The 12,766-nt window shown below is 40.5% G+C and overlaps 1 protein-coding gene across 3 annotated transcripts in view; it reads right to left on the reverse strand.

The window, feature by feature from the left end:
• MCC (MCC regulator of WNT signaling pathway) overlaps positions 1-12,766 on the reverse strand; it is a 221,928-nt gene that overhangs the window by 12,301 nt on the left and 196,861 nt on the right. For all 3 annotated transcript variants that reach the window (XM_072860358.1, XM_072860359.1, XM_072860360.1), the window contains 3 exons: positions 11,153-11,387; positions 4,788-4,994; positions 3,709-3,806 (listed from right to left, as the gene is read on the reverse strand). In XM_072860358.1, the coding sequence (XP_072716459.1) occupies positions 3,709-3,806; positions 4,788-4,994; positions 11,153-11,387 (540 nt within the window). The remainder of the gene's footprint in view (positions 1-3,708; positions 3,807-4,787; positions 4,995-11,152; positions 11,388-12,766) is intronic.

Consider the following 12,766-nt stretch of genomic DNA (forward strand, 5'->3'; position numbering starts at 1 on the left):
GATCCTTCCTGCCCAAATATTTTAATGCTTAGAAAGGATTCTCTAAATACATAGGCAAAACACAACCCTATGCAGACAGAAAACCTATCAGCAACTGGAAATACAAGGAGAGACTGCAGGACGATCTCAACAATCAAATCATTTCTAATAAGGCCTGGGGAGAGGGAGAAGTTTCAGTCTTGCCAGCTTGGCCATTTTTCACAGAATGAAAGAACTTAGCAGAAAAAAAAGAAAAGATTAGTTGTATCACCATTACTGCCACTCTGCTAAAGCAAGAGCATTTCCTATCTGGAATTCTTCCTACTGCCTCCTTCCTGCCACCTCTACTGCATTTATAACCTGGCATGTGCCTACTAAGTTACAAACTCATACAAGTCATCTACAGTGCTCCCTTCCCCGGCCGCAGCAGAGCGGAACACACCAGCAAGGAAGATGTCATTTTAAGGTCTCCCTCAGAGACTGTGTAATATGCCTGATTTTGAGGTATTTTGGGGTATTCAACCAGATCCTCTCTTATAAAACTGGCCTCGGGCACAATCATCAAGGTGTCAGTGCCAGGCCATGAGGCTGCTGGGAATTCATTTTTGCCCTCCCAATAATAAAGTATTTCCTGACAACAAGCTCATTTATGGATGTGTCAAACTCAAGAAAAAGCTCAAGAGGCTTCATGTTTATTGAAACATGCCATCATTCCATCATGAAAGGAAAGAGGGGAAAACAAAATTGCTAAAGAATCTGGCAGAAAGTATTTATGCTTGGCTGGAACAGGATGTATCTCTAAATTAGTGGCCTTAGCCTGCAATACCAGAGATTTGGTAACCTAGATGTAACTTTTACAACATGGAACTTGCAGGTAATTTACATTTCTATTAGTTAGCATAGTGGTCATGGAAAAGAAAAGCGGTTTTTGTGGAAAGTGCATAAGATGGGTTTTAATACTGAACACTGCTATGGGAAACCCTGAGTCCTACTAGAACAAATACATTATGAAACAATAAATGGAGAATTGCTCCTGCCTTGAATTTCTGCTGATGGGCACTACCAATGACAACTCGGGGAGCTTCACAACACGCAGCCGCTGGATTCCAGATTTATGAGAAAATCCACATCCACAGAGAGAAGACAGGCTACCTCTGTGGATGACACTGTTCTGCTGCAAAGCCATTTGCAGACCACGAACAAATAAATGCTTCCAAACCACACCAAAATCCAAACCGTAACTGCGTCCTGCTGTTTTATTTGGGTTTCACTCTATTTCAATTAACTGAGAAGAACCCAACAGTTCTGCCGCAACAGAAGGACAGAATGGGAAAGCAGCAGAGGGGGGAGCTGCCAGGGCTTTTGTCTCTGTGAAGACAGGATGGGGAGGAGGCAGCAAGCAGGGTTGCTGATTGGTATCACATTCTCTGACAAACAGGGAGACTCAAAAGCAAATAGTTTTTTGCCCCTATCTTTGCAGCTGCTGTCCCCCGCACCAGTATCTACTGCCTGGAGTAACAATAGATAGGTCCAATTGCCGGATGTGTGCACTAATTGCAACCAGCACTGAGATACTCCTGAACATTGGCATTTAAATATTGCCTCTAGACCACAGATTTGGTGTGCGATATTCACTTGTTTCACATCTCCCTCCTGCCCCCCAGCAAACACAGTTACTGGGCAAAATATTTTTTTATTTTGAATTCTGATCCTACTTCTCCAGTGGGTGAGGACAGCGCTAGGGGCAGCCACCAGCATCTCTCCTGGTTCATACACAGTGCCAGCACTTATTTTCCCATACAAGCAGGAAGTGCATTGTGCAATCGGCACATGCTAAGTGCAAAAGTTAAATCTACTTTGTCCCTAAAGATATCACAGTCACTGCAGACCATTCTGCACTGTTGCACTTGCAGAGAGGAAAATGCACTTCACTTATTTTAAGAACTCTTTTGTGCATCCATGATGGTATAAATTTCATTGTGATATCTGAGGGTCTGTTTATCCAGGGTGGTAGTTAGGAACTGATGGTATTTTTTAGCATAGCTGTGGCTAAACAGGTTGCAGTAAGCTTTCTCCATGTGCTAGACAGACCTTCAACTGACTTTCAGAGAGAAGACTTCAGGATAAGGAGACTAAGCATTCAGCCTGATTAGGGAGAAAAATACCCTGTCCACACAACTCACGGGAACTGTGCTTGAGCCCCACTGGCAGGAGCAATCACATTTAGTACAGCTGTATTTCCATTACACAGTCTTCACTCCAAAATTTATGTACAGTTCAATCCAATTATTTTTGTTCCCCATTTCTGCCTGACAAACTGTACTTGCTAGGCCTCTGGCTGGAAATCCATGCTAATCAACTTAAGGCCTAGTAGATAAAGCAAAGTTTTTTTCTCTGTGTTGTCAGTAAACCGCATTTCATGACTAAACTCAAGCCTCTGCTAACTAAGGTCACTGGCATCTTCTTGAAATCCAGGAGCAAATAACAAGAACAGGAAAAAGCTGCAGCTTGCGTGGAGACAGAAAATGCCAGTGGAGCTGCTCACAGCGGGACTGGGGTGTGGGGGTATGGGGGAGGCCAATGGCTCTATGCAATGTTTATGCAAATGACTTTGTTGATGGGTTTCATCCGCCCACACACAAATGAGAGTTTTGATTATTTTAACCACAGAATTTTGTTTCCTGCATCAAGCAAACTAAATACTCAGCAACTGCCAGACTATTAACCAAATGGTATGAGATGTATTGATTCTGCAGTGGTAACGATCTTACATTTTTACATAATGCCTTTCAGGCTTAAGTGACCCTAGGCACACTACAAGTTGCACCTATGAAAAAAGCACTTCAGGAATGAAACACCACAGCTGCCTGAGAGGACATTCCACCATTAAAGAGGCTGCAAACACCAGAAAAGCAAAATACACTCTTCCCAGCCAAAATTCTTAGTAGCATTTTGGACAGGTTCTAAATACAATAACCAGTTTAGATATTAGATAGTCATGTCTTAGAAAAGGTGGAACAAGTACTGAAACAACTATCGAAACAATGAATGAAGTTTACCACACAGCTGGTGCAGCAAAGACTGCCGCACAAACACATAACTAGTTAATGTATAACTGTACTGAAAGTTTTGGCTTAAAACCTGGCTGTTGATAAAAGCAGTTTGTCAAGACGTCAATTTTCCCTCTCGTTGGAAAGCTAATGCTTCACACAACAACATCATTCGTAATTAAACTACGGCTCTACTTACATACTCGGGAGGCAAATGCAGCATCTGAGTCATCAAAATCACTGCAATTCCCACTCCTGTAACTCCTACCCAAGTTCTAATCTGCGACCAACCTTCTTAACCAAAGATCACAATTCAAATCCTGTCTTCACTAAAGGTTTTCTCCATGCCCTCAAGCAAGTCATGTCACTGTTTTGTGTCTCATATTCTTGCCTGAATATGGACGTTCCAGACATTTTGAGAGTTTTAGGGATACAGTTAATCTGAATTTGAGAGAACCTCAAGGAAAACGGAGCTGAGCACCATGTGAGCACTTTGATCAGCTGAAGAACAACAGCAAAAGAGAGGGGAGGATTAGAAGAACTTCGATCCTTTTCCTTCTCACAGGAAAAATCTGTGATCACTCTTAAAATCACATGAGGGTAAGAGCGAAGGCTCAGAACTAAACCTCGCCCTGAACCTACAGAACAAGCCATGTCTCTGGTGAAGGAAGCTGCTTACCGCCTGAGTGCGTTTGTCAGTTCAGCAGTCAGTTCACTCTCGTTGTACGGTCTCAGCTCAGCTAGTGTTAACGGTGTTGTGGTGCCATCACTGCATTCCTGAGAAATGAGGAAAGGCCACCTAAGTTGAAGTTACTTACCATCTTAATGGGAAAACTCTGAAAACCTCTTAGTTCAAAGCTACTTTTAAAATGGAGGTGAAATAAACATCACAATGTCACAACAACAGGGCAGTGTATCAACACACCAAGAAACGGACTAACAGATTAACACTTCACAAATCCTTCTAAATGTTTCCTAAACCAACACAGCTCACTATTTGCAGAATTCTGCTACAGTGTGCGCAACTGCTGGTGCCTTATATTACTTCTGACACCACACTGGAAACAAAGCAGCACTGCATCAAACAATTCAGCTGATGCTTTGCCAGAAACAAGTAAGAAAGACAGTTATACACTAGCTCTGGATTTTGTTTTTAAACATATTACTGAGGTTTTCTGGGGACACAGCACTAAAATAACAGGATTAAAGTTTTTCTAGGTATCACTATTTCTTCATGCAAATTATTAATGTAAATGTAGAAATCTGTTTATTCTGCATTATACTAAGGGGAGGAAAGTCTTCATTCTCAAATCATTACAAACTGTCTGACTTGGAAAAAGAGACTGTCATTACAATGGTCTAACTGCTTCACAGAAACGAGCTCTTATCTTTTCACATTTTGTGTTTGGAGTAGGGGGAGGATGGCATTTTGCTTAGTCTCTTCCACTGTTTCCAGTGAGTGGCAACAGGCAAGACACAACATATTCAACCACAGTAGCCTGTATGTTTGGCAGGAATGGCTTTGTTGTACTCCTCCCCAAAATGACAGCCTTATTTTAGCCCAGGCTTAACAGTAATTCTGCAAAGTCCTCATAACTCACAGCATGGAAAGAACCACCTAACAACTGGAGAAGAGAGAAAGGACATACATACAGACAAAAGAGGAGAATGATTAACATACTAATGACTGCTATAGGGAGGGGAGGGGTACAATAAATCGTGTTTACGCCAATTTTGGAAACTTGTTTGACTCCCGACCTTGCCCAGTTTGTCTTTGCTTCCGCTGCTGGTTGAGCTGAGAGACCTCATTCTTTGTTCTTTCTGCTCTTCCACTTCAGACTTCAAGTGCTCAATATGGACAAGGTAGGCCTGCTCCTGGGCCTCTCGAGTGCTCAGTTTCAATTCCAATGCCTTCTTCTCCTTCTCTAGCAGGTAAAGCTGTGCCTTGAGCTCTGCCATCTCCTCCTGTTGAAGAAACATTATCAGCGTGCTGCTTCATGGGACTACATACTTAAAGGAAGATGAGGTTAAACAAGGTTTTAATCCACTCCTATTACTTGAGTGTTCTTTCCATAGAGAACACTACCAGCATCCAGAAGGCTTTTTATAATCACATAGTATACTTGTCAAAAGACTCGTATATCTTGACACTAAGTATGATAAGCCGTGCCATCCCTTAATGAGCCTCAGAAATAAGCTCAGAGGCAACACAGCAGCTAATGTGGTGCTGAAAGCAGAGTATCAGAGATCTGAGAAGGTTGCCACAGCTGCTGAAATTTCTGTGTTCTACCTTGCCCTTCAGAGACCACTGCCCTAAAAACAGGAGTGTATGACTTGTCAAACAGCTCCCTAAATGCCAGAGTCCAGTTTCTTACTGATACATAAGAATGAGAGTTGGTTTACCTCATTACAGTGGAATAGGTCTGAGGGACTAGGACAGCAAACACAGATCACATATTCCTGCCTCGTAATACCGGCCTCTCTGGTAGAATGAGTTAGTCAAAAAGGGCAACTGGGTATGGGACCACTGGATATCCATTTTTAATTTCCTCCTCTAGATGGCCAGAATCTCAACTATACACAACTGGAGGTTGACAAAACTGCACTCACTTATATTCTTCCACAAATATGACCCACAGAAGATGGACACTGGTAGTTCATAGAAAGAAGCTCAATTCTGAGAGCTAGTTCTTGTATGTGATTCTTCTGCCACTCTGATATTTATGACAGAGCTGTCAACTACTGTAACTCAACAAATGCTATTTGGAGACAGACCTCTGCTTTAACATCTGCTCTGACAGTGGCTGGGCAGAAGTGTAAGAACAAGGCATGAGTGCAGTGACCCTTCTTTCAACACTTGCTCTCAGCCTCCCATGAAAAGCAGCTGATGGGTATCCTGAACCAGAAGGCTCTTTGTGTTTAACAACACTCCAGAAAAGTTTCTTCCACAAAATGTCTAGTTGTTTTCTGAACCCAGGAAAACCCAGCATCCACAAAACATTTAAAAAGATAGTCCAAAAACATAATTTACATTATGTGTTAAAAAAACACCACACAAACAAAAGACTGCCAAAACAAACAAACAAACCAACCCAACCCAGAACCATGTGCTCACTGTTGAGCTTGCTGTGCCCTAGGTCACCTCATGGGTGAATACTGAATTCATGCAGCCATTTTCTGTATTACGGTTCAGTTCTAGATTTGTTCACTGTGTAACCATCTCTGAAAGATAGAAATTTCTTGTTGTGTGGCCAGCCTAGGAAAAAAATCACTATTTTTAAATTATTTTAAAAAAACCCAAACAACCATATTCCAGTCACAAAAATATCAGAGGTATCTTACTTCATCCTTCAAAAATAATGCTCTTTGTATTACATCCATTATTAACAAAGATTATACAAATACAAATCCAGGCACATATTTAGACTAACTTCTTCTGTAGAAGAGAATCTACGTTCCTACCAAAAATTTGCTGTCTGGATTAAGTGTAAGCAGTGTGAACAGGTGTAGCACAGTTACAACCAGCATATAGTAAACACAGCTAATCATTGGCTTATTCAGAATCACCAACCATGCAAAAATAAAATCCATATCCTAAAAAACCTCGGGCTTGGAAAGGTTTGTATCAACTTTAAAATCATTCATTTATTCATCTACTTGTTTGTGAACTGAAGGTAAGAAGCCCAATCAGTTTAATTCAATGTGGTTTACAGAAATTTAGTTGTTAGGCAAACTTACCATTAATTTCCTTTGTCAACAGTAAAAATGTAAATAATACTGATAAATAATGATGGGGAAATTTAGTTATAGGAGTTGAACTGGATTGTCTGGTATACTTTGGTGTGTGCATTTAGCTTCTTAAGCCTCTATTTCTAAAGACATTAATCTACTTAGCCTGCTTACTGAAGTCTGAGAAGTAATTTGAGCAGAGTATTTTGGCACTTATGTGAACAGAAGATACTCTTGACAGAGGCCTATCTATGTGGGAGGGTCATGACAAGATCTTCTCAGGCTGGAAGATGAAGCTAGGCAAATTCAGCCTGTCAATAAGGGACACTTATTTCCTAAAAGAAAAAGGTGAATTTAACCAGTGCAACAATGAATCCATGGAACTGATTCTACTCATCACTTTAAGTTTTAACTTAAAGACTGGATGTTTGTTTGTACTATATATCCTAGCTCAAAATAAATTTGAAGATCAATGGTTAACTCCTTTGTTTATGAAGACAGTAGCTTAGATCATCATATATGAATTCACAAGTTTGCATCCTGTCCCAGAAGACATATCATGGACTCCAAAAGCACTCCCCATACATTAGTTTTCTCATGTCAAGACAATGTGACTTTAAAGTAGAGAAGCAAAGACAAAGCAGGGGAAAAGTGGAAGAATTGTCAGCCAGTGTCTCACAGAAGCTCCCAGGGAAGGAACAGGAAAGAATGGAAAGGTTGAAGTTAAAAATTAAAACTACAGTTGAGGATTCTCGTATGGACACATACAACCTGTGAGGCAGGGTGGCAACAGTAACATTTCATGTGGGAAAATTTAAGTAGCTCAGGTTTACTTAGAAAGTTAATTAGTCTTTACATATGCAATAACTTTTTCCATAAAAATGTTTTCTAAAGATAGCGTCTAAATTTCATTTCAATGACAACATCACCTTTGTATATTTACTATCCCCTTTTTTTCTAATTACAGAATGCTGGTGAAACATTTTGCAGTTTAACATACCTGTTTCTTCAGAGTGTGGGCCTAAAGCACAAGTGGCATTTACAAAATGAAACCCTGAAGGAGGAGGTAGCAAGTGGTCACTCTTCCAGTTGATTGCAGAAGACTTATACAACCCATGCAAATTCACAAGCTTCAGGCGCCAAATCTAGCAGTCATTTCAGGACTAATTAATTGAATATTGAGGAATATTTTGTACTTGCAGTCATATTGCAACTCTGAATTTGGGTGAAAACTTGAATGAAAATTAAACACTCCTGACTCAATGTAACCAGAAACACCACAGCATCCTCAAAATTAAAATTTGTGTTGGATGTGGTCATGTCAGAAGAATAAAACAGCAAGGACTCTTATGTGGCAAAAAGTTCTAAAAGTCATGAAAAGGGACTCCAAGAGGATCACAGTACACCAGGTGGAATATAGCAGACTTCAGAAGTAAAACAAATATCAGAGCAGATAAATGCCATGCTCTAGTTAACTGTGTTTTACTATATACATCTATAAGAGCATGAAATGCTGTAACAAAGGTGGACAACAGGATTCTTAACATTTTCTGCAGACACTGTAGTCTCAAAGCACATTATGAACAATATTATCACCACCTGTACACAAAAGAGGAAAAATTATCAGTGTAGAAAGCTAAGACTTCTTACCTAAATTAAGTCCTTTGAAATGCAGAAAGGCTGTAAACCAAGAATTATTTACACCCATCAGAAGTCGTCACGCCCCAGTTAGCAAGAAGATTACAACTGACCTCAAAGCAAGACCACTGAATAACGACAAACAGCAGATGAGAATGTATTTGGGAACATGGTTAATTATTGCTTGAAGCAAAGAACTGGATTTTACAGAAGTACTGGTGGACCACTACGTCTTACACTCTGGATCAGTAAAAAAAATAAACAGGGCAACAGAGAAACCATTCCCAAACCATCTTTTTATGGATCGTTTTCATCAATAATGAAGAATTAATGGTGTAAAGGCATTTTCAGAACATTGTCAGCATAACACATAGATTGCAAGAAGCAATATGACTGATGTGGTGATCAGTTTTTACTGGGAGTCATAAATGAAAGGTGCCAAAAGGTGCAGCGGAGATTCCAACACAGATACAAGTTTCAGGAAGACAGCAGCAGATCATAAGACCCAGCAATGCAGGAAATCCTTGAGTAGCTCAATCAAGCTATATCATCCTTGCTAAGAATGTGGAAGGGAGGGAACAAATCAAGAGCTGCTACATGATGAAGTCCTCTGCAGCACAGATGAGTCTATCTGCTTCAAGTTCAATAAAATACTGTAAGGAAATTTAAATTCTCCAGTTATCTCAGAAGGCAGATGCATACACTATTTTGTATGAGGTACATGTTCCAAATAATAGATACAAACAATACACTCAGAAAGGCAAGACATCCATGAGTCCTGCCCTTAGGTTCAGCTATGTTATAACTTGCTGAACTCATATGTGAGGTCAGCAAGATGTGATGCAGACCTGAGCAACAACCATGGATGCTAATAAGGTAGCACATTCTCTTAGGACCAAAGTGCACAGAGTGTAGCTGTGCCTTTTGTAATGCTTTATGCAAAGAAGAAAGGCCAGAGTTTTCAATTTCTGTAGCAGGAGAGCACTTACCAACAAATCCATTCCAAGCTTTGACAAACTTGAGTTTTTACCATATCCCTTTCAGAAACCTAGGGATTTCCTGCAGTTCTGAATTCCAGCAAAGTACAACAAATTATAACGAATAACAGTACTGTCAGTTTCCCTGTACCAGAAAGGACTGAAGGTGACTTCAGCCACCTATGTAAAATGTGTGTCTATTCCAGTATGGACTACACACAAACCAACCAAGAAGAAAAATTTCTTCTTCTTCTTCTAGGGACAGTTCCTGCAGTGAAAACCTGATGTGCTAGGTCCAGCCAACAGTTATGAGTGGACACCATGTGTCAAAACCAAGTTAGATGGTCGTTCAGTGAACAAAAGGATTACCAGCACTCAAAACTGTGACAGAAATCACGATATGCAACTGTTGGTGCTCCTGCCAGGTCAGGCAATACAAGGGCACTAATCACAAGGAATAGCTCTGCAGTTTGCCTTTACCAATCAATTTAAAGATAGAGGTAAGAATGGTGTACAAGAGACATCAGGGAGATCTGGATGCAAAAGAGAAGAAGGAAGTATGATATCTGAAATATACATCTGATTATCTACAAATGTCTTCCAGTACCTCTCGCATGCTTTAATTACGAGGAATATATTGCTGTTGGCCACAATATATTCAAATATATTCAAACAACTAACATAACTTTAAATCTTCTGACTGGTAGCAGGCAATCTTTTTTTCTGAACTGCAAATATTGAATGCATTATTGCAAAATTGTATTTGCCATCATGGAAAGGCAGCACTACTAAGAACATAATAATCATTACTAAGCTACCAGTTAGCCAGCACTAGAACAAAAATCTATAACTTTAGAAGCTTATGAAACTATTAGGATTTGCTGTCCCACATGATACCACCATCTGATTTATCCACCATTAGTTGACTAAAATAGGACTTGCTAACATGCAGAAATTAAACTTATTTAAATTGATCCAAAACCAGACAATTTCTAAATGTAGTCACACGCTTGTATTGCCTTTAACATGTTCCTATGTTTTAGTTCACCTCTCTCAAAGTCAATACAGAAGCCAGATTTAAAATGATATAAGCTCTACACCTGGTCAATAAAGGTTAGTTTTTCTAGATCACGTCTTTAGAACTGGACGTACAAAGCAGGCTTGAGGGACCAGAGTTTTCTCCAAAAACCTCTGTTACTGCAAGTTATTACACACCGCACTCTGCTCTGGCTCTGAACTGAGCTACAGATTGCAACACAATGCCTAGAACAGCTCTGGACTTGTGACCGACTGCTGGAGAGCATTAGGGATGATAGCTTCTGACAGACCATTCCTCCTCCCACGGCAATGTTAAGAGGAGGTGAATTTGTTCTGCTTCAGTTTACAAATATTCAAGATGCACATTTGCAAGCTCGTAGGTAAAGTAATGAACTGTCTCTTGGGAAGTGCTACATCATGCTTTTGGTCACCCTCAAGCAACTCAGCTGCCATATCTCTTAGAGAGAGCATCTGGTTTCTCAAGGAGAGCATTCCAAGTTTAGTGCCACGGATGAAGTCCTCGCCTAATTCAAAACACACATAGCTCATCAGTGCTAAATGCACTGCCTTCTGTCACTTTCTGACTACTGGATTTTCAGCCCTGACTGTTTGTTTCAACAAAGTTACCCTTTATTACCCAGCGATCACTATCAAAGCCTCCCATGTGTGTGACTGAGCATGTTTTGTAGCACAGGGGCATTGTCAGCAGTGCAGTTAGCCTGTTGAATATAAATAAAATACCTTCATTGCCATAAGTTCCTGCATCAAGACCGCATTTTCCAGGTCTAGCCTCTGGCTGTCTCCACGAGGTTTAACGTCGTAACTAAGGGGATCAATGTGAATGCTTTCCAGCTCCAGCATTGTCAGTTTCACTGCTGCCCTGTCATTTTTCAACTGCTGGATGTAATCCTTCAGCCGCTGCTCATCCTCCTTCGTAAATTCCGTATCACAACTGCTTGCAGTTGAGCTGGTAGTACTGGAAAGAGAAAGAACGGTATTAAAAAAAAACATTTGGAACAAAATCTGTATTTTTACATCAAACACTCTCCCAATACTTCATCAACACATCTGAGTCTTACTTAAAAGTTCACAGAAAGGACACACGTAGCGTGGACTGGATGTTCCAAAGTTCAGAAGATGCAGAGGGGTGTGACAAATTCAGAAAAGAAATTAATTCTCTAAGCTGCATGAGAAAATTCAATCATGTGACAACTTCTCTGCAAAGCCAGACACTAGTGACATGTAACTGAATTACATTTTCCAAAACGGTGTCTTCTGGAACAAGCCTTTTTTTTTAATTTAAAAAAAAAAAAAAAAAAAAAAGGCTACTTAAGATTTCTTAGCCAAACCCTAGCAAGGCAAGCTTCTCTCTGCTGCTCAGCCACTGAGTCTTCATCTTCTTTGGGAAGAAGCATCCACTAAGGAAAACGAATCAGACCTCATTTATCTCTGCTGACGGCAATACCAGTTATCATCTCAGATATTTTTAATGGGTACTTGTAGGAATCAACCTAAGCAAAATTCCTCTGGCAGATGCCAGGAGGTAGCATGTTTCAACTCATGTATTCCTCAGTACACTGACATTCCTTCAGGGCTGGAGGGGTTTAAAACCAACCCGTAAGTTAGCAGGATTTTTAATAAAAAGCCATCATCAGATTTGGCGGAACTTCTCCTATCTACGGGCATCAAACAAATGACCACCCATTAGTCTGCCCCACAAATGTTTACACAGAGATCGCAGAAAGGGAGAACTAATGTCTTAGAGCAAGGGTGGCTCAGTGCTGCCTACCCACCTACACACATGCCAGTGCTGCAGGGGGCCGAGACTGATACAGCCACAGCATTCCAGGGCTGAATATAGCTGCAATAACACTAAAAGGAAAATAAAATGCTGTGTTGTTTCTATAACCTCACTCGAAGCTGCCCGCTGTCTCCTGAGGTCCTGTAATCAGCTGCCGGGTGAGGGATAAGTCATCCATTAACTGTGCTTGTCTGGAATGCTAGATGATCTCAGTTATCAGCAGGGGAATAAATCACTTTCTGTATCAAATTGCACTGCTGTTCAACATTTTTGTAGGAAGAAAAAAAGCCCCACCCGCTACATGCTGTGAGAGTCAGAATGATGTCCTAAAACACATTGTGCATGTGAAAAAGGAGAAGCCCATCAATATTTTTCTCTTTTCTTTTGGTTCTACTTCAGCTAAAGCTACATTGATTTTAAGTGCCTCAAATAATTGCCAATCTTCCCACAAATTCCAAGCATAGCCTTGGAGGAGATGGGGAATTGGCAGGTCTACAAAGATTTCTCAAAATCCTTCCCTCTCATGAAATATCGCATTACAGTTCTTTACTACA

Source organism: Ciconia boyciana, chromosome 4 (genome assembly GCF_034638445.1).
Source record: "Ciconia boyciana chromosome 4, ASM3463844v1, whole genome shotgun sequence".
Classification (NCBI taxonomy): Eukaryota; Metazoa; Chordata; class Aves; order Ciconiiformes; family Ciconiidae; genus Ciconia; species Ciconia boyciana.